Genomic DNA, 23,262 nt, shown 5'->3' on the forward strand with positions numbered 1-23,262 from the left:
TTTGGGTATAGTCCCCGATATTGTCTCATCAGTATTATTGGGCATTAGGTTATAGACTTTTTTTCATTCATCCATGAATTAATTTAACTTTAATTTACCACATGTAGAGTTTTAAAATAAATAAACTTGGTTGGCTGCTAAAATATTTTGTACCAGTATAATTGGGATTGGTTCTTTGTTTTGGCTTTTGATAAGATTTCTTACATTTTTTGGTACAAAAATGGTATAGTCATTACATAGTTATTATAAATATACATGTAGCTTCTTCTTAAATAGTCATTTTGTGACTCAAAACGACTATGTAAGGAGAAGCTATCTGTTCTTTCTCACCAAAGTCAACAGCCTATTTGTTGTCAATGCTGAGCAATCGCATTTGTACATCTTTTTTATATATTTAAAAGCAGCAATTAACAAAGCTCGATATTAAATGAATATTCATTTAAATATATCTGACAAAGTAAACACGCCCAAATCTAAACAGGGTAGAAACTGATAATTTGATAACATTTTATTGCTTAAATAACTGCTAGCATAAGCTGTAAAAATAAAAATTGTAAATACAAAAATTGGAAGCATTAGTGTGATGCGTAGGCTAGTAGGAGCTCGTTACTAGATGGCTACTGGAATCTGGCCGGGCCAACCCTAGACAGGCGGTGTTGAATATCGGTGATGGCTCCATTCAGAATTGCCTTCTTCTGCGCATCCCAGTTCAACTTGATAGCAAGATCTTTCTGTAAGTCTTCTTCTTCTGGGTATGGCCCCACCTGTAGCACATCAAACAGCATCAATGGGTCATCAATAAACAGATCATGTCATCTATATGAATCTCAAATTCCATTGTTCAGTCTTTCCAGCTATAGCTATTAAAATCCAGGAATGAAAGATCCTCTTTGTGCTGGATTTGATCTCGGAACCTTTCATTCACCAAGTGATAACCTAACCAATTAAGCTACGCGAGATGCAATGGGTTCATTAGACGATATGAGTCGCCATCTCTGTAAAAATACGCATAGCACTCTGCATTATGCATCATCACTAAAGCTTGCTCTCACAGCTCTTATTGGTAAGTTTAGCCATATGGATAGTAGCTTACACAAATTCGTCATTGGCAATGTGCCAGGGCAATGGCAAGTGGCAGGCAACTACATTACCTGCCATTGTTTATAAGCTGTTTTTGAATACCCGTGCAACGCAAAGGATTCTGCTAGTATATATATATATATATATATATACACTTGATTTAGGTATAAGCTTGGGAAGTGTGAAATAATAGGGTAGCAAAACTGTGATAAATGAATGATCAACTATGAAAATTGACTTTTATTTGTTTTTGCTAGTAGCAGTTTCATGTTTTGATATTCATCAGATGGTGGTGACATATTACACTATCATAGCTTGATGAATGCAGAAACAAGAAACGCCCAGTCTCCAGAAAAAAGGTAGACTTTCATCTCCATTATTCTATATATAAATTTATATAAGTATATCAAAATATAAAACAAAAATAATATGAATATAAATTTATATAATAATGTAAAACAAAAATAATATGTATATACATTTGTGTAATTTTTCTTATAAATTTACATAATACATATAATGTATATATTACATATATATGTATATATAATTCTAGCTTTATATTTTTGTATATTTATACGTATTTATATTCATTTTTATATATGTATGTATACTTATACATACATATATGAAAATAAAATGAATATATGCATGTATGTATATGTATGTATATTTATACATATATATGTTCCATATATAATTAAATACATATACCAGTATTATATATTTCAAATCATTCGAGTACCAAAGTTAACCAAAATAACCATAGACGTGTTATTGAGAATTACTTTGCTTACAATTTGAAGTAGTTTTCTGAGCAATGACTGTGGGCAGTGGTCCATGTAAAAGTCCTTCTTTATCATCAGACACTCGGCACCATTGCTGATTAAACACATATTTGGCTGCTCTCCAAGTACAAGATCTGCCAGACCCTGGTTAACGTTAAGATAGTTTGTAGCTCACATAAAATTACATCCTTCAAGGTATCTGTTTATGTATTATGTACCATTAGTAAGATGTTAATCAATTTGAGGATAGAACTAGAGTCGTAAAAAAGAATTATTGTCTAACTTAATTAAAAACATAGTTCTAGTTCGTCATAGATAAATTTTTCAAACTGTTGTGCTAAAGTTATATAGAATTTACGGAACAAATTAAAAAAATATAAAAATCTCCACACCGTACATAAAACAAGCTTTGTATCGCTCTAAATCATTAATTTAAAACCAAATGCTTAAGAAAAAACTATTTAAAATTCTTTTTTAAATAAAATATATTTTTTGTAAATCATAAGTCATTGACCCGCTTAATATATTTTACACAGTGAATATTAAGGACTTGTTCAAGCTGTGTGGCATACAATAATTTAATATAGGAACTGTTGTTCTTCAAAGGAGAAAGTTTTTGCGTTTCAAATTATGATGCTACACGATTTACCTAATAAAATAACAGTACAAGTCAGCTGTTTATCTATTAGATTGAACTTTAATCAAAATTAACAAAATTTAATGAATTCATAAAATCTGATTACCGCCTCCCCTTTCAAAATGTTTCTGTCCCTTCAAAATGTTTCTGTTCCTTCAAAATGTTTCTGTCCCTTCAAAATGTTTCTGTTCCTTCACAATGTTTCTGTCCCTTCAAAATGTTTCTGTCCCTTCAAAATGTTTCTGTCCCTTCAAAATGTTTCTGTCCCTTCAAAATGTTTCTGTCCCTTCACAATGTTTTTGTCCCTTCAAAATGTTTCTGTCCCTTCAAAATGTTTCTGTCCCTTCAAAATGTTTCTGTCCCTTCACAATGTTTTTGTCCCTTCAAAATGTTTCTGTCCTTTCAAAATGTTTCTGTCCCTTCAAAATGTTTCTGTTCCTTCAAAATGTTTCTGTCCCTTCACAATGTTTCTGTCCCTTTACAATATTTTTGTAAAATTTTAAATGATGCAACAGTACTTACAAAGTTGGAGCCTTTCGTCAGAGTTTGTACTTTAACAAACTGTGGGTTAATGTCAGCTTCCGTCAGTAAATACACCTGCAGAATATAATTTAAACTAAAGGACAGGTTATGACCACTTAGTCTGTGACAGCACACCCTATGACGGACCAATGACAATAAAGCAAATTCTACACGCTACATAAATATCAAAGGGTGTTTTTGAATTCCCTACGCATACTCCAGAGTAGTACACTTGACAAAATAAAGAAAGCTATTTGACATTGAACAAGTAATCAGTAAGCTTTAGTTTAGTCGTATGAATGTTCTTAAACTTGGAGTTATCTTCTACATATGCAACTGACATTACTTGCTCCATCAATGACTCAAAATTAAATGTCATACATGTAATTATTTTTGCCTAGACTGAACACATTAACTATAAGTAAGGGTTTAGATATTGTAGTCGACTAACATTAAACCATTTATAAAGAACTCGGGTCATGGCTTATGGTGATGCATCAGCATGCAAGGGCTAATCTACTAACAGTGTACTCAGTTATCGTGTGCCCTCATGTAGCCCAAAAACTAACTTGATTTCCCTACAATTGGCAGCTGTACGGCATCGGAATCTTAATGCTTCACATCTATCCTTAATGTGCACCACCTCGCCTATGTGTAAGAAATCAGAAAAACACCAAAATTGTTAGGTAAACTTTGTCTGCTCACTTTTTTCTGTTTTCCTTGATTCAAGTCATCTAAATATGTCCTTTTTCCTTCAGTTGGTGATTCAATTTTTTCTGAAGGAGGGCAAAACTCTTCAGGGGCAACTATAAGTAGACACAATCAATTAATAACTCTATTGCAGATTATTAGATACAAACTGTTGTATGTAGTAGTGCCACTGCAAACAGAAACTCCCCACGAAGATGTGCTACTACTACTATCCACTACAGCAGATCACACTACTCACTGCTTGCCAAGTCGTCCAGTTCATCCTCAAGATCTGTTAACACATAGTGATTGATGATCATTGACAAGTTGGCATCCCAGATTGTTTTTGTCAGTTTAGTTTTATTCTACTACCAAAAGTTAGAAGTGTCTTCCACGCAGAAGCATAGTGATATCACGGCTCATGTAACATTAAGACTAGCCTAATGCCTGTCATTGCATGGGTATTAAAAACAGCTTATAAACATTGGCAGATAATGTAGTTGCCCTTGGTTAATTTGAGTAAGCTAGTACAAATACGTGCTGTTAAACGTACTAGTAAGAGCCATGAGAGCAAGCTTTAGTGATGTTGCACGTAAAACAGAGTCGCTATCCGTATTTTAACACAAATAATGACTATCTGCTCAAAAAATCTATTGTATCCAGCGTAGCTTGTTGCCTTCTGGATAGAAAGTTCTGAGATCAAATTCTCTGCGATATGAAGGTTGCATTGCCAGATTTTATTTGCTATAACTGGACAAAAGGTGCACAAAAAGTCAAAAATGCTAACACTCAGATTTATATAGATAAGCATTCTCTTGTCTGGGAATTCCAAATTCCTCTTAAACTCATTTGCTCAAATAGCAACTATTATGATAGTTGCTATTTGAGCAACTATCATAATAGTTGCTCAAAAGTCGCTAATAGTCGCTTATGTTTCTGCACAGAAGCAATTAAATAGAGTATTAAATTAGAGAAATGGTTTATTGCACACTCCAGAGACAACTGATTTGATAACAGAAAACCCAAGTATTTATGTGTTTGGTCATAGAAAAGCTTTGTAAAAAGCTACAAGCATTATTAATAGCTATAATGAGACAGTACTATATAATATTAGCTTGTATAAAGCTTTAGCTAAAAAGCATAATGTTTGTTGGCAAAGTACCAGTAATACTTGGCACTTGCATGACACCTCCTCACTAAGCTAAAGGTTCTTTCTGGTTCTCTTAGACCTTCGGGGTTTGTCTCTGCTATACTCATCTCCATCAGGTAGACGAGGGTTGCGTGGTCTTCTTCTAGACGGAGGTTGCTCTGTTACAGTTGTAGGGGCTGGTAGTTGCAGTTTTGTCTCCTCTGTTATATCAGGTTTATCTCCAGGGTCTTGATCTTCTTCTGTTGAGTATCTTGGTCTGAGTTGTTCAACATGTCTTCTCCAAGTAGGTCCCTTTGGTACCACTTTGACATTGAGACTACGAGTTCCATATATCTTAGTAACAATGGCTGGAACCCATCTAGGTTGTCTGTTGCGTTTAGGTCCATGATACAAGGCATAGCATGGTGCTCCAAGATTGTAGCTGTGTATCTTGCTAACTGTCTTTTCTGCCGATCGGTTGACTTCTCTGGATTGATGAAACTGTGCTATGTGTGCGGGTGATGGCAATAGGGTGTCAATCTTGCATCTCATCTGTCTTCCATTCAGCAGCTGACTGGGAGAGTATCCTGTAGGAAGTGGTGTCCTTCTATAGTGCATCAGGAACTGTTGTAGGGCAGATTTAGGTGAGAGTGACGATTTCTTCATGGCTTGTTTGAAGGATTGTACTAGTCTTTCAGCTGCGCCATTTGTAGCTGGATGGTAGGGTGCTCCAGTGAGGTGAACAATGCTTCTCTCTTGACACCACTGCTAAAACTCTCCTGAGGTGAAGCTGGTAGCATTGTCAGTGACTATGGTGTGAGGGTATCCAAAGTGTGCGAATATCTCCTCTAAGATGTCTGTGGTAGCTCTGGTAGAAGTAGATGACGTCCTGTGTATGCATGGATACTTTGAGTAGGCATCTATCATCACTAGCCATTGGCTGCCCATGAAGTTCACTGCATGATCTAAGTGAAGACGACTCCATGGCTTCTCAGGTAGCATCCAGGGATGTATAGGATACTTCTGTGGAAGCTTCTGGTGTTCAGCACAGGCAGTGCACTGTCGGCTTGTCTCCTCTATATCAGAGTCAATGCGAGGCCAATAGACAGCAGTTCGAGCTAGCTTCTTCATTCTTTCCATTCCAAAGTGTCCAAGGTGAAGGATCTTTAATACTTCCTGTTGTAACTTGACAGGAATGACTACTCTGTTGCCATATAGAAGACAACCTTCAGTGATAGAAAGTGAATCTGAGATCTTGTGGAAGAGTGACAGCTGAGTCTCCTTCATCTCTTTGTTACCAGGCCATCCTTCTGCTGTGTAGCGCATTACTGTGGCTAGTGTTGTGTCTTTCTTTGTCTCCTTTGCTAGAACATTGTAGTCTGTAGAGTTGAGCTGTTGTCCGATAGTGTGAATAGTGCATACTGTATCAACATCATCCTCATCTTCTCTTGCATCAAACTCTTTATCAGGTCCAACTGGCAGTCTTGAGAGGACATCTGCATTTTGATGATGCTGGGTAGATCTGTATTCTATGGTGTAGTCATACTGATTTAGTACCAGTGCTCATCTTGCTAGTCTGTTGGCTGCTAGAGCTGGAACTCCTTTGGTAGGTCCTAGAAGTGTGAGAAGAGGTCTGTGGTCAGTTACCAAGATAAACCGTCGACCATACAGGTACTGGTGATACTTCTTTAGAGCAAATATGATTGAGAGAGCTTCTTTTTGTATTTGTCCATATTTCCTCTGTGTGCTGGTCAGTGTTTTTGAAACATTGGCTATTGGTCTCTCACTTCCATCAGGATAACGATGAAATAGTACAGCTCCCAGTCCAGTTTCTGAAGCATCACATGAGATTCCAATGTCAAGATCTGGGTTGAAGTGTGCTAAGACACTATCAGTTGATAGCATATCTTTCAGTTTGTTGAAGCTCTTTTCTTGTTCAGTGCCCCACTTCCAGGTCTCTCCTTTGCGTGTCAGTTTGTGCAATGGTCCTGTGAGTTGTGACAGATTGGGTATGAACTTGCTGTAGAATTGTGTAGCTCCTAAGAAAGATCTTAGCTGAGTTAAGTCTGTTGGGACTGGCATCTGTTGTACTGCATCTGCCTTCTTTCCTTTAGTGATTCCCTTTGAAGTGAGTTTGTGTCCCAGATACTCTACTGTAGGTTGAGCAAAACAGCACTTGTCTTTTCTACATCTGAGCCCTCTTTCTTCTAATCTTTGAAGAAGTCGACGTAAGTTTTGTAGATGGCTCTCTGCATTGGCTCCACTCACTAGTATATCATCTAGGTATACCGCTACTCCTGGGAGGTCTTGTGTCAGTTGCTCCATGATTTCTTGAAAATACCCTGGTGCTGAGCTTATGCCAAAGGGCAACCTCTTCTGTAGTAGTACTCCTCGGTGTGTTGATAGTGCTAGTCGTCGTTGATTTTCTGGTGCCAACAATATTTGATTGTAGGCATCTGCTAAATCAATCTTTGTGTAGCAATAGCCTCCACCTAGTTTTCTGATTAGATCTTCTGGTAGTGGGATAGGTTTCCTATGTGTTTCTAGCTGATTATTGATAGTCTTGGAGTAGTCTCCACATACTCTGATCTTCCCTGCAGCTTGACCTGTTGTAGATTTGCGTACAGGTACAACTGGTGTTCCATACTGGTTGAATTGAGTTGGTTCCCATATGCCTTTAGCTACACCTGCTTCGTATGCTTGGTTGAGCTCTTCTGTCAAGGCAATAGGAACTGGTCTGGGTCGGCAGAAGACTGGCTTTGTTGAAGGTTTGAAGTTTATCTCTAGTTCAAAGTTCTTGAGACATCCTAGCTCGTCTTTGAATATTTCTGGAAATTCTTTGCACATCTCCTTACACTTGATTTGTAACCTCCCATCTGGCTGGTTCTCTGTGATTGTTGATACAAGGTTCTGTTGTAGCTTGTCATCAATAGAGATGCCTAGTTGCTGTATAGCAGTTCTTCCTAGTAGGTTGAGATCTTGTACAGCACTAATCACAAATGGTAGTCTGACTTCTTTCGGTGCATCCAATTGGGCAGTTAGCTCACATCTGCCAAGCGTCTCTATGAGATGTCCTGAGGCTGATTTGTAGTTAACTGTAGTAGGTTTTAGGTTTGGCTTTCCTAGCTTCTCCCATATTGATTTACAGATGAAGTTGTCACATGCTCCAGTGTCCAGTTCAAGTGTGAAGTTGTCTCCCTCCAGTTTGATGTTTTCAGCAAGTTTCACCATCTTGGTTGATGTGCATTCTATCATCTTTACTGGTTTTTCTGCTGCAGATGATTTCTTTTTCTTGCATGCTCTTTCTATGTGACCTTGTTTAGAACAAAAGTTGCAGGTGGCTGCTTTGAATCTGCAGTCATCCGCTGTATGGTTAGTTCGGTCACATCTGTAGCATAGCTTTCCTTCCTTCTGCTTGTCAGGTGTAGAGTTGTTTTTCTGGATTGGTTTGTATCTTGATTTCTGTTGAGCAACCTTGTTGACTTTAGACGAGTTTCCATAAACTGTCTCTTTGGCAACTTTAGCTGCTTCTTCTGTTTCCTGTGCTACCTGTATAGCTTTGTTGAAGTTGAGTTCATTGTCCTTGACCTTGAAGAGAGATTTGAGAACTGCTTCATTGTTTACAGAGCAGATAAATCTTGTTCTGAGAGCCTCATCTAATGGCTCTGTAATGTCTATGAAGGCACATGTAGTTGCATCCTGACGAATTCTGGCAGCTAACTCTTGAATAGTTTCTCCAGGTTTCCTCTGCATGTCACTCCAATACTTGTAACGCTCTCTAACAATGAAGCGCTTAGGGTCATACTGGTCTTTGAGAAATTCCAGTATTTCATCCATGTTGAGGTCGTTGATCTGCTTGGGTGTTGAAAGCTGAGCTGCCATATTACTAAGCTGCTTGTAGAGTGTAGGCTGTTGGTTGGTGAGAAAAGTGCCAGCAATCTTGTCTTGATGAATAGAATTTGCTGCAATGAATGTGTTGAATCTGTCTATGTAATCTGTTAGTAGCTCTGCTGTTGGGTCAAAACCTGGGAAGGCTGGAACAGCGGTTGCAGCTGTTTCTTGTTTCCGTTGTAGGTTTTGTAGTAGTAGCTCCATCAGTTTCTTATTCTCCTCCATTCTTTCATCTTGCTGACATCTGTATTCCTCTTGTTGCTGCTTGAACTCCTCATGCTGCTGTTGTCTATGCTCTTCTTGCTGCTTTCTCTGCTCCTCTTGTTGCTGTCTCTGGTCCTCCTGCTGCTTCTGCATTAGCTTGATCAGGTCTGCTACTTCTGCCATTGTAGTGGTGCAATTTTGAACAGTTACTCTTGTAATAAACTAGAACTCTTTGTATCGATTTTATCAATGATAAAATCTGAACAAAACTCTTTGTAACTGTTCAAAAGAGAAATCCTTGTTGCCAATTAGCTTCTGTTATGTTTCTGCACAGAAGCAATTAAATAGAGTATTAAATTAGAGAAATGGTTTATTGCACACTCCAGAGACAACTGATTTGATAACAGAAAACCCAAGTATTTATGTGTTTGGTCATAGAAAAGCTTTGTAAAAAGCTACAAGCATTATTAATAGCTATAATGAGACAGTACTATATAATATTAGCTTGTATAAAGCTTTAGCTAAAAAGCATAATGTTTGTTGGCAAAGTACCAGTAATACTTGGCACTTGCATGACAGTCAATGTACATCTATGCTATATAATGTCGATATCTAGTGCATTACTGAGCTCTTGATGTTTTTATTTAGAGATTAGCTAAAATGCTTGTGTTAAAAATTATACAGAACACGCAGGATGAATGTCAGTCTTCAATTAGTAGACATTTTAGGGTGAAACAGCTCACAATTACGGAGCAATTTATAGTAGATAATTCAATAATAAGTGACATTTAATTAAATATGGCTATAGTCACAGCTAATCTAGCCTTAGTTGCAGATTAACATCAACTGAACAGCCCCATGATTTCGTTCAACAATTAGTTGGCGTGAAGCTCAGGCTACATCTTATTACGCTATCAAACTTTCATTGAACAATAGAACTTTTATGTAACATCCACTTTTATTACATAACAAAACAAACTAAAAATCGCAAAAAAAATGAGAATAAACAGATGACTTAAGTCTGAAGTTTATATGCCAGGCTACTAGATATGTTCAATGGGTGTCTCTTTCAAACCTATAGACATCATCTTATACAAAGTTTTCTCCACCTAGTTGAGTGTGTATCTTTGTACAGCTGTGTGTAATATCAAGTATGAAGGAACAATAAAAACGATATTGCTTTGTATTTAGACATCAGAGAAGCATTGTGAGCTCTAATATACATAAAGACTCAGTTATGTCTTACCTTCATTGGTAACGCGAAGATGTCTTTTGACGACATCCTTGAAGGAGACCCGTGATTTCACCTTCCGATAAGATTTCCACCACTAAATAATTATTAAATGGGTCAATTTGAAAAACCATGCAATTCTGACACAACTCTCTCAAAACCATACATATTGCAGTCTGTGTGTAGTCAACAAGCAACAAAAACCAGTAACAATGATAGCATTTAATATTTAGAGCACTTGCACATCATGTCGAATCAGCTCTAATGTGTCGTAATTTGCATAGGCCTAGCTGACACATTCCGATGCTGCTACAAACGCACCTTCTTTGCCTAGCTTGCAAGAGCATGACTAGGGCATGTTGAAAATAATTATTGCTCCCTCATTTTCTGGAGGCAGTAAATTATCAAACAGATTTTTCAGATAAAATTTCTACAATTTTTCATCTTCAAGTGAACAGCAGACATAGTGGCATATACTGGTAAAACAAAATTTATCCCCTAAACTTTATTGTTGTTTTTTAAATTTTCTCAATAATATTTTTGTGTGAGATACATGTGCCTGCTTTGAGGAAGTGATATACTAATGCTCGTTCAAGAAGAAACATAAAAATGACTGTCTAAAGTTGATGACAGTGCGAAGATATTTTTGGGAAGAAACATATTCAACTTGTTAAAAATATTGGCATACCATGTATGGCTTGCTATAGTATATACTGTATTAAAGAGTTTTAAAACAACCAAAAACTGTTAAAACCCTGTCACCTACCATCAACTTTGACAGTGTTTTGGAAGGCGATGCAGTGTTTAAACCATTTCTGCTTTTTAGAGCTTTATTCTGAGATCTATTAGGAAAGCTAATAGGAGGGGCACTCTGAGAACACCTTCGAGCGTGATAAAATGGTTTCACTGTGGTAGGTCTATTATAAGCAGGCTGATCATCAGCTGTTACAGGAGGTGGCACGGTGATGTTTCTTTCTTCGCAGTACTTGAAGTATCTGAAGAAGATAAGAGAGAGAAAGCTTACCCGCATAGTAAATGGCAAAGTCCTACTGAATTAATACAAAGTACTAAGGAATTAATATATTTGTAAAGTAAATAAAGTAAAATATATGTAAAGTAAATATATGTAAGTAAAAAATTTCCATTCTATTGATACTGGTCTAAATAATTTTCACTTATGTTATTAATAACACCACAGCTTATTACAGTGGTGATCGTAATCATGGAACCACTTAAAAATAAACACATTTTCTCTTGTTAATCCATATATTGTTCTGTCGGTATTATGTGAATTATGACAATATGCACATCAATGGAAAGCTCAGAATGTACTGAATAAAAATATTATGTAAAACTAACTGATATTTGTTTTATTAGTTTGATTTTGTACAGTATGGCATTTCGGCATATAGCAATACAAAAATTCAATACAAATAATGTGTAAATTTGTGGAAAACGCAACTTAATTTGACATAATTTTAGAACATAGATCTATTAAAGTTAATTGGTGGTGTTTTTAAGTTCCTTTAGAGTATTTCTAGCATTCTAGTATTTGCTATGACACCATAAGCAGACTTTATTACTAGAATGCACCTTTGGTGGTAGACAAAATGTCTAGAAAATTTGCTTTTCAAAGATGTATGATCTGAGATTATAGGAAAAAAGAGTTTATGCCATAAATGAACAATATTATTATGAAATTACCAGGCGGTTCCATTATTATGATCACCACTGTAAGTATTTAACATTGGCAGCAAGTTAAAAGTAGACTAGATAAAATGATTCTAAGTTTCTGTATAATTTGAGCCAGTGTTCTTGAATAGGTTTGTCTTCACTGATGTTAGTCTAGTGCAGTCACTTACTCAATAAACGTAACTTTTTAGGTTTTTTTATCTAGAAAAAATTTACTATTCATTGGATAAACTGCAACTTTTTTTCTACTCGCGTAAATCTAGATTTCTTTTATAATTCAGTAGTTTAATATTACAATTATTTTTAGACCTACTATTTTTCACAGATGTTCATACAGCATTTTTATGTCTATGCACTTGTGGACATGAATATCTTTGTACTTTGGGTAGGAACTGTATATATGGAATAAGCTCCTCAGTTGTTGACAGCGATTATTAAACGTTAAGGTTAAATTCAAATGACACAACCTTCTGTAAGGGGTCCTGCACAAGCTGATGTTCAGAATTAGGTGTGAGCGGAAGAGCTGGTTGAAATGTCGACATTTACCTACCCTCCACAAAGAAATGCTTCCATTTTCTCTCTTTCCGGTCGACAAATTTGTTTCTGTCGTCCAGTTTTGTCATCTATAGTTGTCTTGGATTTGTGCAGTTTCTTTAAAACATCCACACTGCCCTATATTTAAAAAACGCAATAAAACATGTTAGTAACTATCATCAAGCATAGCTAATCTGAGAAAGATTCTATACCAGCTTCAGAGTTGTGCTACCTCTAAACAAGTAGAATAAAGGCATGATTCATGGTGTGACATAATAAAACAATCTTAATAAATCCATGTACATGACAAATAGTTGTCATTATTTAGTAACAACTATAAACTTATCACAAGAGTAGGTAACTCACAGATTTAATTATATAAACCCATTCACTGTGGTGGCTATCTCTCACTATAACAGTTCCTCGACTGCAAAAGAAAAATGCATAGAATGCATTTACACGTTATAAATTAATTGTATTACTTCTGAAAATGCTTAAAAATCTTTATAAATAATTGCCACAAAATTAGTAATAGAACAAACAAAATATATTCATTATCTAGATTTCTGTTGAAATCAAGTGTCTCACTGCACAATCAGAATTCAGCAAAAAATCTGCCAAAAGGTGAGCACATTCTAAATTAATTTTATGAAAACTGAAAATTAAAGTGTCTGTTCATTAGATTTGTCCTGATTTTTTCGTAATTTATTAATGCAAAGAGTTGTCAGCTCATGGTAACCAGCACAGATAGCAGATTAGTAAAGTTTTTGGAGTTGTAGCCACATTGCAAGTTTATAACTTGTGTAAAAGAGTAGTTGTTTAATAACATTAAAATACTAGAGTCAGTTGCAGGGAGTGATGAGTTAGTGAGTGAAAGTATGATCACTAAAACTATGTGTCTAAAGAGAGCAGTAGTGTTACTACATGTATTGTATATGTACTTACAGGAAGTAGGTGAACACAAACTGTTTAGAATCGATATTCAGCAACTCCGTCGGCCAACCATTTAGAAATGGAAGGCTTCTAAAATAATTTAACTGGTCATAAATAATGAGAACCATAATCCAACCTTTCGTTATAAGATGAAATATAAAGACATAGTAATAGTGCAAGGAATGGTGTAATCATTTCTATGAGATGTGAAAAAATTCCCAACAAGGTTGATAAAAGTAAAAAGTGTTTTTTTCATAGTAGCCAGTTTCAAAAATAGTTCGCATTATCTTTATTCATTTTTTAAAGTGCATGCTTTGACAAATTCAGACTAAAACCTGGTTCACATTGGTTACTGACAGAAACTGAAGGAAGGATGCAAACTTTTTACACGCAGTCATTACAAGATGTCTAATGTGAACCGGACACCTTTAGCTGCACCAATGGCTTAAGGATGAAATTGCACAAAATGTTAGAAGACTGTATCAGAAAGTATCGTTTTAGATGTCTGAGGTGATCTGACTGCCAGGATGTTTCAAGATTAAAAGTGGCAAAACTTGATCGCGGTTAAAACTCAGCAGAAAAAGATCTGCCCAAACTTCTCCAACGATGACCTTGAGTAGTCATGCATAATATTGTTTATAAGTGATAAATATGCGGCCTCATCGGGTACCTATACATTTACACAGCATTTAGAGGAAAGGTCAGACAATTTCTAACCGACCTAACCATCTATAAATGTATCTGAAGCTATATTTGAAGTTTTATCTTAATAATCAAGAGTAAATACAAATAAAATATATGTCAACAGAGATGTGTAACACTACAACTTATCAACTTACAACTTAACATCGCAACTTGGATGCAATAGCCAGTGTCATAACGAGAGCGACAAACAGGATACACAACTACTGACATCATTTTTGGAGAAGTATTATTCTTCTGTGTTTTAACCATGATCAAGTTTTGTTGATTTTAATCTTGAAGCATCCTGACAGTCAGATCATTTCAAACATCAACAACAACAATTGCAAATGATAGAAAAATGCCAATACTTTCTGATAAATTCTACTAAAAGTTGTGCAGGTTTAACTTCAACCTACCTACATGTATAGTAGGAAGTTAGCTAGAAGCTAGCTTACCTGATAAACTGGTCATGATCAGGATCAGTGATTCTCTTCGATCCTCCTGACATGAAAGCATCTTCATAAACCTGCAAAAACACACATGTAGGCTACATGCTTGCTACAGATAGAAAGTTGTCTTTCTGAAATAGCTTGAACATTTGAATGTAAATAAGAAAGCTTGTAAATGAAGCACAAATAAAATAAATAGCAACGTCGGCGTAATGCTATCAGTATATGAAGCTACAAACTGTTTTAATTTATTTTACATAAGCATAAAAAACAAAAATGCTAATGACCGTGTTGATATCATAAACTCATTCGTGCTGGGAAATATAAATATGGAGAAGTTCTCACATATACACATAGCCATGCATATGAACCAAATGTTAAAGATGCCCCTACCTCCTTTTTGATGGATATGAGCTGTATTTCTGTTTTGCTGATCACAGATGATTGGCGATTCTCATTGTTAGCTATTGACAATTCCTGTAAGACACAAATTCAGTTTATCCTACAACTTCTCATATACAATTCTGGTTTAATTTAACATGAAAGGATGTCTAGCCTGTTACTACCATGTATTTTTCATTACAATGTTTTTAATCGAAGGAGGCCACACTTCTATTTACTGCTAATAGTCAGCTCATATTTGCGGTGAAGCCAAGTCTTTCAACTGTGACAGTATGCAAACACAACTTCAAATGAGAGGAAGTGTTTTACCAAATTTTTCATCAAACCATTGAGGAAAATAAAAGTGAGTGGCTAATGAGCAAGTCTTATACCATTGGCCATTTTTATGCTAAAGAACTTTTTTAAAGTTTTTAATAATATTTTCTCTAACTTTTTTTGATGTTCCAATGAAATATGAAATATTTTAAATATATTCAATGGACACAACGCAGTTCAGAATTATAGAGCAAACAGACGGAAATAACATTTTCTTTAAAATCATCACACACATCAGAGCAGTCAAAGTTGGTCACAGTACACCAACGTTTACCATGCATGTTTGGCTCATATATCAACATTGAGTAAACTTATCAATTCATTGCTTCAGAAGGGTAACAAATAAAACAAACTTTCCTACTTTAATGTATTAAACTGACAGCGACATTGCCAAGTTGATAAATAAATACTAAGCAGCTCAGCAGTCAACTCTAAGACTTGTAAATGCAGTCGTAGAGGTTGAATTCTAGCCATCTGATGTTTATGGTTGCGCAGAGCTCTTCCTATTTATGTAAACACCGCTTATAAAGTCTGTTCTGTCAACTCGGGTGGGTGTTATACTAATACAGTGGAATGCTAGCATATAGATGCATTTCACTAGTATTAAAAATCAGCTTATAAACAGTGACAGGTAATATAGTTGCCTCCCACTTGCCATTAACCTGGCACACTACCGATGGCTAATTTGAGTAAGCTAAACTTACTAATAAAAGCTGTGAGAGCAAGTATAAAATGACATTACGCCATACACAGAGTGGTATGCTTATTTTCACCCACATAGTGCCATATAACGCTTATCAAGCCCATCAATCTCGCGTAGCTTAATTGGTAAGATATTTGCCTAGTGAACGCGAGGTTCTTAGATCCAATCTTCTGCGATACGGGTTCTTCGTTCCAATATTTTATAGCTATTGCTAGACAAACTAAAGTACACACACACAAAAACTTTAAAATATATATATATATATATAGATTAACAATTCTAACAATCATATTTGCGGATGCATTTGCCTGACTTCACAAGCAGTGTCAGATTAAAGTTGAAATTACTAGTTCTGCGAGCAATAGAGCCAGTAGCTCACAGTCTTACTTCTTTTGACAAATCTATCTTATCTCGCTATGTAAGTTTGAAAAGTGAATTGCTAGTGTGCAAATAATCGCCATTCTGTACCAATTTCTTCGTTAAATGAATTTAAAACTCTAAACAGCTTTTTTATTTAGAATAATAATTTGTTTGTTTTAATAATTATTATGACCAATTATTAATGTAAAGCAGAAATTCTCGCTTGAAAATGTAATGATAAAAGAAACATTTTTCATTTTCCAAACAACTCAGCACAATGAATATCAAAAGCACTTGGATTACCTAAAAGATAGTTTACTAGCATATCTTGTTTAAAACTTTGAAACAATCACTAGGAAAACCTTTACTTCGTATGCTGTACAAACATGTCTGAATTTAAAGCATTTCATAACTACTATCAGACCACAAAACATACCCCAAGCATTTCATAACTACTATCAGACCACAAAACATACCCCAAAACTTTCTCCCTTTTCTAATAGACATTCCACTTTTTTTTCTGGTCCATCGTCCTTGGTGACAGCAACTGCAACATAGGAGATACAGCTCTTGTGCAGGAATACTTTGTAAACTTGAGAAAAAGTAGAGAGAGGATGGTAAATAGTCTCATTACATTTGCATTGAATTAAAAAATACACACTTTTCAACATGAACTTAAATTGGCAAGCTTATACAAAAACAGACAGAAATACAATCTTAAAACAGTGCCCAAGCAGGCATATGATATAACACATATACACCGTAGTAGCTAATAAATTACACCTATACACTGCATTGTCAGCTAACTAATGCTGTTTGTGTTTTATATGATTACTACTACAGTTGCAGCCTACCAGTATTCATACAGTTGATGATTTCCAGTTATAAAGATGCAGTTAAAAAATTATCTATACCCATTGAAACAATTAAGCACTTGTGACGAAAGTCCTTTTTGGCACCAGACCATAATTTGCGAATTATGCGCGTCATGAAAACGCAGTGCTGTTGCACTGCGTATAAACATAGGTATAAACATCAGGCTGCACCTCACACTTGATTACAGCTGTTACCTTGTGAACTTATTTCACCTTGTCCTGCGGGAGTTTGATGAACAAATGGTCAGGTTTTCATAGACTTTCATTTTGTTCCTTTTATATAAAGTAAAATTCTCAAGTCTCAGAAACAATGAAACAGTCAAGAAGTCTGACTCTTGTAGTAATTCACTGAAAGCTTGTGAGAAAGAACTACCAGACTGCGTTTACCAGTTCCGTAGAAGATGTAGTAGAACGCTTCTGGAGGGTGACCCTGTTTTACGATGCATCTCTTTGCCTCAAAAGTTTCCAGCATTCCATACTTGGCAATGAGAGTCTGCATTCTGACTGGGCAATTGGCTATCTCTTTGTGTGCTCTTAGAGCGATCCTTGCCTGCAGACAAACGGGCTTGTGACTGAACCTAAACAAGTAGCCGAGTACCCTGCCACGAACCAGATTTAGTAGATCCTAAAACTGTGATTAATGGGTCGACGAATTTTCATTGGCCAATCTTAGATCACCAAACATTTACCGTTGTATTGAGAATGGTGGAAGGATGTTATGTTCAATCAAAAATGTTAAAAGTATGATATGTATAATAGTATCTGTGTGTTACATAAGAAACCGTAAATTCTTTAGAATCTATACATCTACTATATTATGAAACTCTGCTCTTATGATCGTGCTTGAAACTATAACACTAAAGAGATACTATAGACGGTAATTAAAGTGCTTGATAAAAGATCGCTTTACGCTGGTCTCGAACTTGGGACATTCAGCTCATGAGACTGCTTTCTAACGTCGAAGAATAGTCTTTACTATAATAAGAGTGATGTTCTGTGATGTTAACAAATTCTTACAAGATGGAAGAGTTGTAAGAGCAGACTAAGTAGGTCTAGTTCAAGCAATGCCGGGGACTCGATGACCAAATTTTTTATTTTCATTTTTAGTATAAATGGGCTACGATATATTTGATTAGAAATTCAAGAGCCCACTTTTGCATGGATTAAAGACATTTGCCCTCAATGAATGCATTCATGGATTTTTTGTCAAAATACAATTGCTGTTGAAGTTGCAAATCTTCGTGCTAATATTATCATATCGTTTAGGCTAATGGTTAAAAACCAAGAAGAGTACAAAAACATTTTAGAAAGAAAAGTTAGTTGACCAGCGAATCTATTGCCAAGGTTATTATTGTTACTATATGTCATCACTATCACTGAACTCTATCTCTCTTTCAAATACCCTCTGTACTTACGTAGTGCACGTCGCTGTCAGTTCTATATTGCGGCAGCACGGTGAGTATTCGTCTTGCTTCGTGTGAGAGTTTTTGATTCTTGTTTGCTTTGAACTCAGACACATCGAATAGCATGTCAGTCGGCTTTTCTTCCTTTACCTGAGGCTTGATCAGTTTCGTTAAAAAATCCATCTTTTCATCACTGAAGTGAAACAAATCACCGCATTTAAAATTTATCGTAAGACTGCCAATATATTTTACCATTTATTTGATTCAAACTTTAAAAAACCTCTACAGCGTTCAAGAAAATGCTCGTGGTGTTTGAATGTTGAGTTGGTTTGAGTGAGCTCAAAATTATTTATTTTAAACATTAAGTCGCAAACCTAGATTCTTGTCTGTTTCTTTACAAAATACTCGCTCTAAATTTAAGCAGTGCAGGTTTGAATAGTACAATTTACCTTTAGAAAGATTGCCATATTGTAGTAACCCAATAGACATTCACATGTATACCCTACATTTGTTATAGAAAAAATAGTTATATATAAATAGCAAGCTAAAATAAATCTGACCTGAGGACCATGTTTTCAACTTCTCTCACATGTCTGTTCCACCAAGATCGTAGAAACATCGAGAGCCTCACAGCAATACGGATCTTTCTTTTTAGCTTCAACTGAAAAGCTTAAACTCCTAAATCATCCGGTATTTAGAATTAATGTCAATGTCAAGTGCAAAACAAACGTTAACGGATACAAGTGCAAAACTCGGGAGAATACCTCTATTATAAAGTTTTATTGATAAAAAGAGCGCAAAGGAAAGCTATACAAACCGTTAGTACATTTTCCCATCTCCACCATTGAACATATATAATACGTGATGAAATTTTTATAGGGTTTTGTAGAAAAATCTCTGATAATCAGGTTGTTCACTTAAAAAAAAATTATTTGGCTGAAGTTATTGTAATCGATAGGAAATAGCTCGATGTATGTATGTCAATTCTTGCAGAGCATGATTGGTAATATATATAGGCTGAGATAAGGAAAAAATTATATTCGTTGAAGTGTACTGAACCCAGTACTGTTGCCATACCCAGGATGACGCAGTTGTGAACTTGTAATACTATCAAAGGCAAGCACAATCCTTCATATAAAATAAAATGATAAACAAAATGACACTGCACTAGGTAAACTCGAAAAGAGTGCGAGTACTACTAGAGGACAACATATCTGAGCATTCCAAATTAAGGTTGTAGTAATGTAACCACTCATAATTAAATACAGACATATTTTACCATTTTTAGCTTTTTGGCCTTGCTTTCTTCTTGAAGTTTTTTCCAATAGTCTCCCCTGGAATGCTGTGTACTGTGTAGGTTAAGGTTAGTTGCCGTGCGTCGCTGCAAAAACTTTTTAATGGCAGAGTTATTCGTCGCAGGCATGCCTGTCGAGATTGATGCTGATCTATTCCCTACGGCAGCTGTATGCTGTCGTACGATATCCATCATGGTAACTTGGCGAACTGGACCACGAAATCGGTCTCTCGATTTAGCCGACATCGTTCAAATCTATAGAAAAGACAGCACAGTGTGATAAAATAGATCTAATTGGTTTTAAGAAGAAAGACCACTTTCAATGCCCTCTAACAGAATATATAGTTGCAAGAAAGTGGAGCATTAGCATGGCAGAGGCAGAAATCAATACAAGAAATGCATGCCACAACACTTAACAGTACTCCTATAAGCAACTCTTCAATAGCTTCTGTTTGTAAACTTTGCTAATAGTATCATATGCAATGGCACTCGAGTTATTTGCTTTGTGAAAATTTAATAGCCTAAAATAGAGCCCCGATGAAGTTCTAATATACAAGTATTTACATAGTTATGAAATGGAATATTTGGTTCTATTAACTTTTGTTGGCAGTAAACTGTCTTCATACGAAGTCTCAAGTTTATTAAATGTAAAACGCACGTATGGAAATTTAAACATATCGCCTCAGCAGAAATTCCTGAATAGAAATATTCACAGAGTTTCTAATTCAAAGCAAATAAATGTTAGTTTTAGTTTAACTGAATTGGGAGTTAAGTCTATATAGTGGTACAAAAGTTTGATGCTCAAATTTACTCAATTTTAAAGATATTAAAAAAGCTAATTCAATTTGAGATCATTACTTGATCAGACAAATGTGAAGTTTATTTACAGCAATTGAACCAGCTGAAAAGTAGTATCGTGATATGAATTATAGAGCTTACCTACCCGCTTTGGTGCTGATGACTAACTCTTTTGTTTCTAGCAGCCTTGAATGCTGGTGACACGATGTTTGTACGTAAAAGCTATAGTCAAACGATCAATATTATTATTATGGAAAAAACGCATTTACATAAGGAATGCATTATCACTAAAAGGAACTATAATAAGACTATTGTGCTCTTCTTGTTTATTTTAGCTCTAGAAGACGTCAAGTGATGTTCTCTGTACACTACAATCATTTCTAAACAAACCGGCCAATCAAACAAACAAACTGAGGCAGCTTCAATCATTGGGAGTGTATTGGTTCCACATTGTCTTCAATCATTCATATTATGGCTACCTTGATTGCTTGAAAACATCATGCTATCACACTTGTTCCTATAAACTAGTTCCTATTTATATATAACTTTTTATTAGCATTGATAATTATCAATAAAATGTTGTTTTTCGTTACGCACCAAAACAAAAATGAGAAGACAGAAATCAGGAATTATTGAGTGAGCTGAACAAATGTGTTTTAAAATCTAGTAGTATTGCGGAGTCGGGATAGTGAATTGAAGGTTGTAGTAACAGAAAATTCATAAACTGACACACTTGGTAGAGAATGTAGTATGTTGATGTCACGAGATAGAAAACGATGTTTGTCATTTGCGTGGGAGAATAATTATAAATATTTTGAGTACAGTTTACACAGGATTTTGAAGCCGTGTCACAAATATAGAAACATGCAAGTTCCTATAAATGCTGGAGCAAACTGGATTGATTCATTGAGGTATCGACAGCAAGTACTATGTAAGAAGTCAAAATATTCTGCAGTGACCATGAACATAGAGCATCAGTAAGAGTCGGCACTAAAGGCTGCTAGTCAACTTTTAAGGATAACAACTGCAAACAATCCTACAAGTTGTTGGTATAACTTTGTGTTATGACGTAGATATTGACATTTATCAGACAATATATATTGACAGATATTGTGTGAAACTACTATTCTGAATTAAAAGGTCCAGCTTATAGAAAAAGTGCATAGGCTCAACCAAGTGACAAAAACTTTTCAGAAAAGCTATCAACAATTTCTAACCCATTCCTGCATTTTCAACTTAAATTTAAAAGAAGCCACAAGTGTCACTTCAGATTTTTGTATAACCATAACAATAGATTACAATGAACCTTGAAAACAGGGATGAAGACCAGAAACTCTGAAGATAAGTTATTATGGGTGTGAGTTAGTAATATAGGAGGTCATAAATGTAAGATGATATCAGGCAGTTCATTATCACCTGCCAATTATCAAGCACTTGGGCAATACTACGCATTTCAGGCATTGGATCTGCAGACAATGCACTTATTATCCATTTATTGTGTATTGATCGATTCAATCACTAATATAAAATCAATTGTATTGTAAAGTTCTTTTATTATTGATAACCACTTATCGTCGACATAAAATCTGGCAGGTCATGAAGGTCATGGGAATGGGGAGTGAAGCTTGTCAAATATTTTTTGTTCAGTATTAAATTTGATTAAACTAGACTTGGCCCCCATTTGCATTCAATTGACATAAAAACATTTTATTTTAAGACAGCCGATCTTTGTAAAGCAAGCATTTCTTTCCATGCACAACGATATGCAAATATCCTTGTAATAAAAGAAACCTCTTAGATTCAGTGGTATGCCCCGCAGGCGGATGTAACTTGATAGCTGACAATCGAAAACATAAGTTTACAAGCCATTCACTTGCTGCACGGACTGTCTCATATCACAATCTTTTAAGATGAAAAGACCATATTCCTAAAGAGCCCAGCAACTGTGAAGCAACCAATCAATGCGACCACAATTATAGCTTCCATTACGCTGCCTGACCATACACATCTTATTAGTGACTATAAATCTTTTTCTGTTTATTATTCTCGCCATGCATTCTAGCCGATGCTATAAATCATTTTTGCTATGCTACCATAGAAATTGAGACTATACAGCTGAATTTGAGTTAGTTTTGTACTTTTGTTGGAATAATGGAATGTCAGTAGTTCATCAAAGCAGTCTATCATTAATTGTGAAGATAGTTTCATGTCAGGCACATTTTTACGCTACCGGTGACTACTAACAATTAACTAATGATCAGTACTCCACATGAATGTGTAGCTGCGACAACAATTACTAAGTGATTCGCGCTCTAACATAGAATACAAACTATTAATACAGATATCAATAAACAAACTCAAAATCACCAAACGCCATTAATAATTGTATGCCATAATTTGGTGTACACGCTTGATTTGTAATACTGTGATAAGAACTTTTAAACAACAAATGACAAATTCAGCGATGTCACACATTTTGCCCATGATAAGTTATTCCAACAAGAATTGACTTACTATTGCTTCTTTTGAAAAAAAAACAAGTTAAACTCACTGTATACTGAACACGACCTAACGCTTGGGCTCTACATCCTATAAAAGCCTTTAGCCATCCATCATAGAATCCTTCTATCAGAATAAGCAAGGTCAAC

The 23,262-nt window shown here is 35.5% G+C and overlaps 1 protein-coding gene across 1 annotated transcript; it reads right to left on the reverse strand.

Moving 5' to 3' along the window:
* Window positions 1–462: 462 nt before the first annotated feature.
* Window positions 463–19,870, reverse strand: LOC137390376 (uncharacterized). The gene is made up of 15 exons (XM_068076709.1): window positions 19,802–19,870; window positions 19,083–19,183; window positions 18,535–18,715; window positions 17,507–17,669; window positions 16,721–16,791; window positions 14,858–14,941; window positions 14,471–14,541; window positions 13,344–13,421; window positions 12,765–12,825; window positions 12,415–12,536; window positions 10,939–11,167; window positions 3,977–4,082; window positions 3,733–3,833; window positions 1,878–2,012; window positions 463–764 (listed from the first exon to the last, which is right to left on the reverse strand). The coding sequence occupies exons 1-15, from the start codon at window positions 19,802–19,804 to the stop codon at window positions 618–620; spliced, it is 1,653 nt and encodes a 550-aa protein (XP_067932810.1). The 5' UTR covers window positions 19,805–19,870; the 3' UTR covers window positions 463–617.
* Between the last annotated feature and the right edge of the window lie 3,392 nt (window positions 19,871–23,262).

Source organism: Watersipora subatra, chromosome 3 (assembly GCF_963576615.1).
Source record: "Watersipora subatra chromosome 3, tzWatSuba1.1, whole genome shotgun sequence".
In the NCBI taxonomy this organism is placed as follows: Eukaryota; Metazoa; Bryozoa; class Gymnolaemata; order Cheilostomatida; family Watersiporidae; genus Watersipora; species Watersipora subatra.

Excerpts from the sequence above, each read along its gene's own strand:
- LOC137390376 (XM_068076709.1), bottom strand. Across the intron at positions 18,716-19,082 it reads GTTGAAAACATGGTCCTCAG|TGATGAAAAGATGGATTTTT; the intron begins GTCAGATTTATT and ends GTTTCACTTCAG. Across the intron at positions 13,422-14,470 it reads GATCATGACCAGTTTATCAG|AAGCCTTCCATTTCTAAATG; the intron begins GTAAGCTAGCTT and ends AAATTATTTTAG.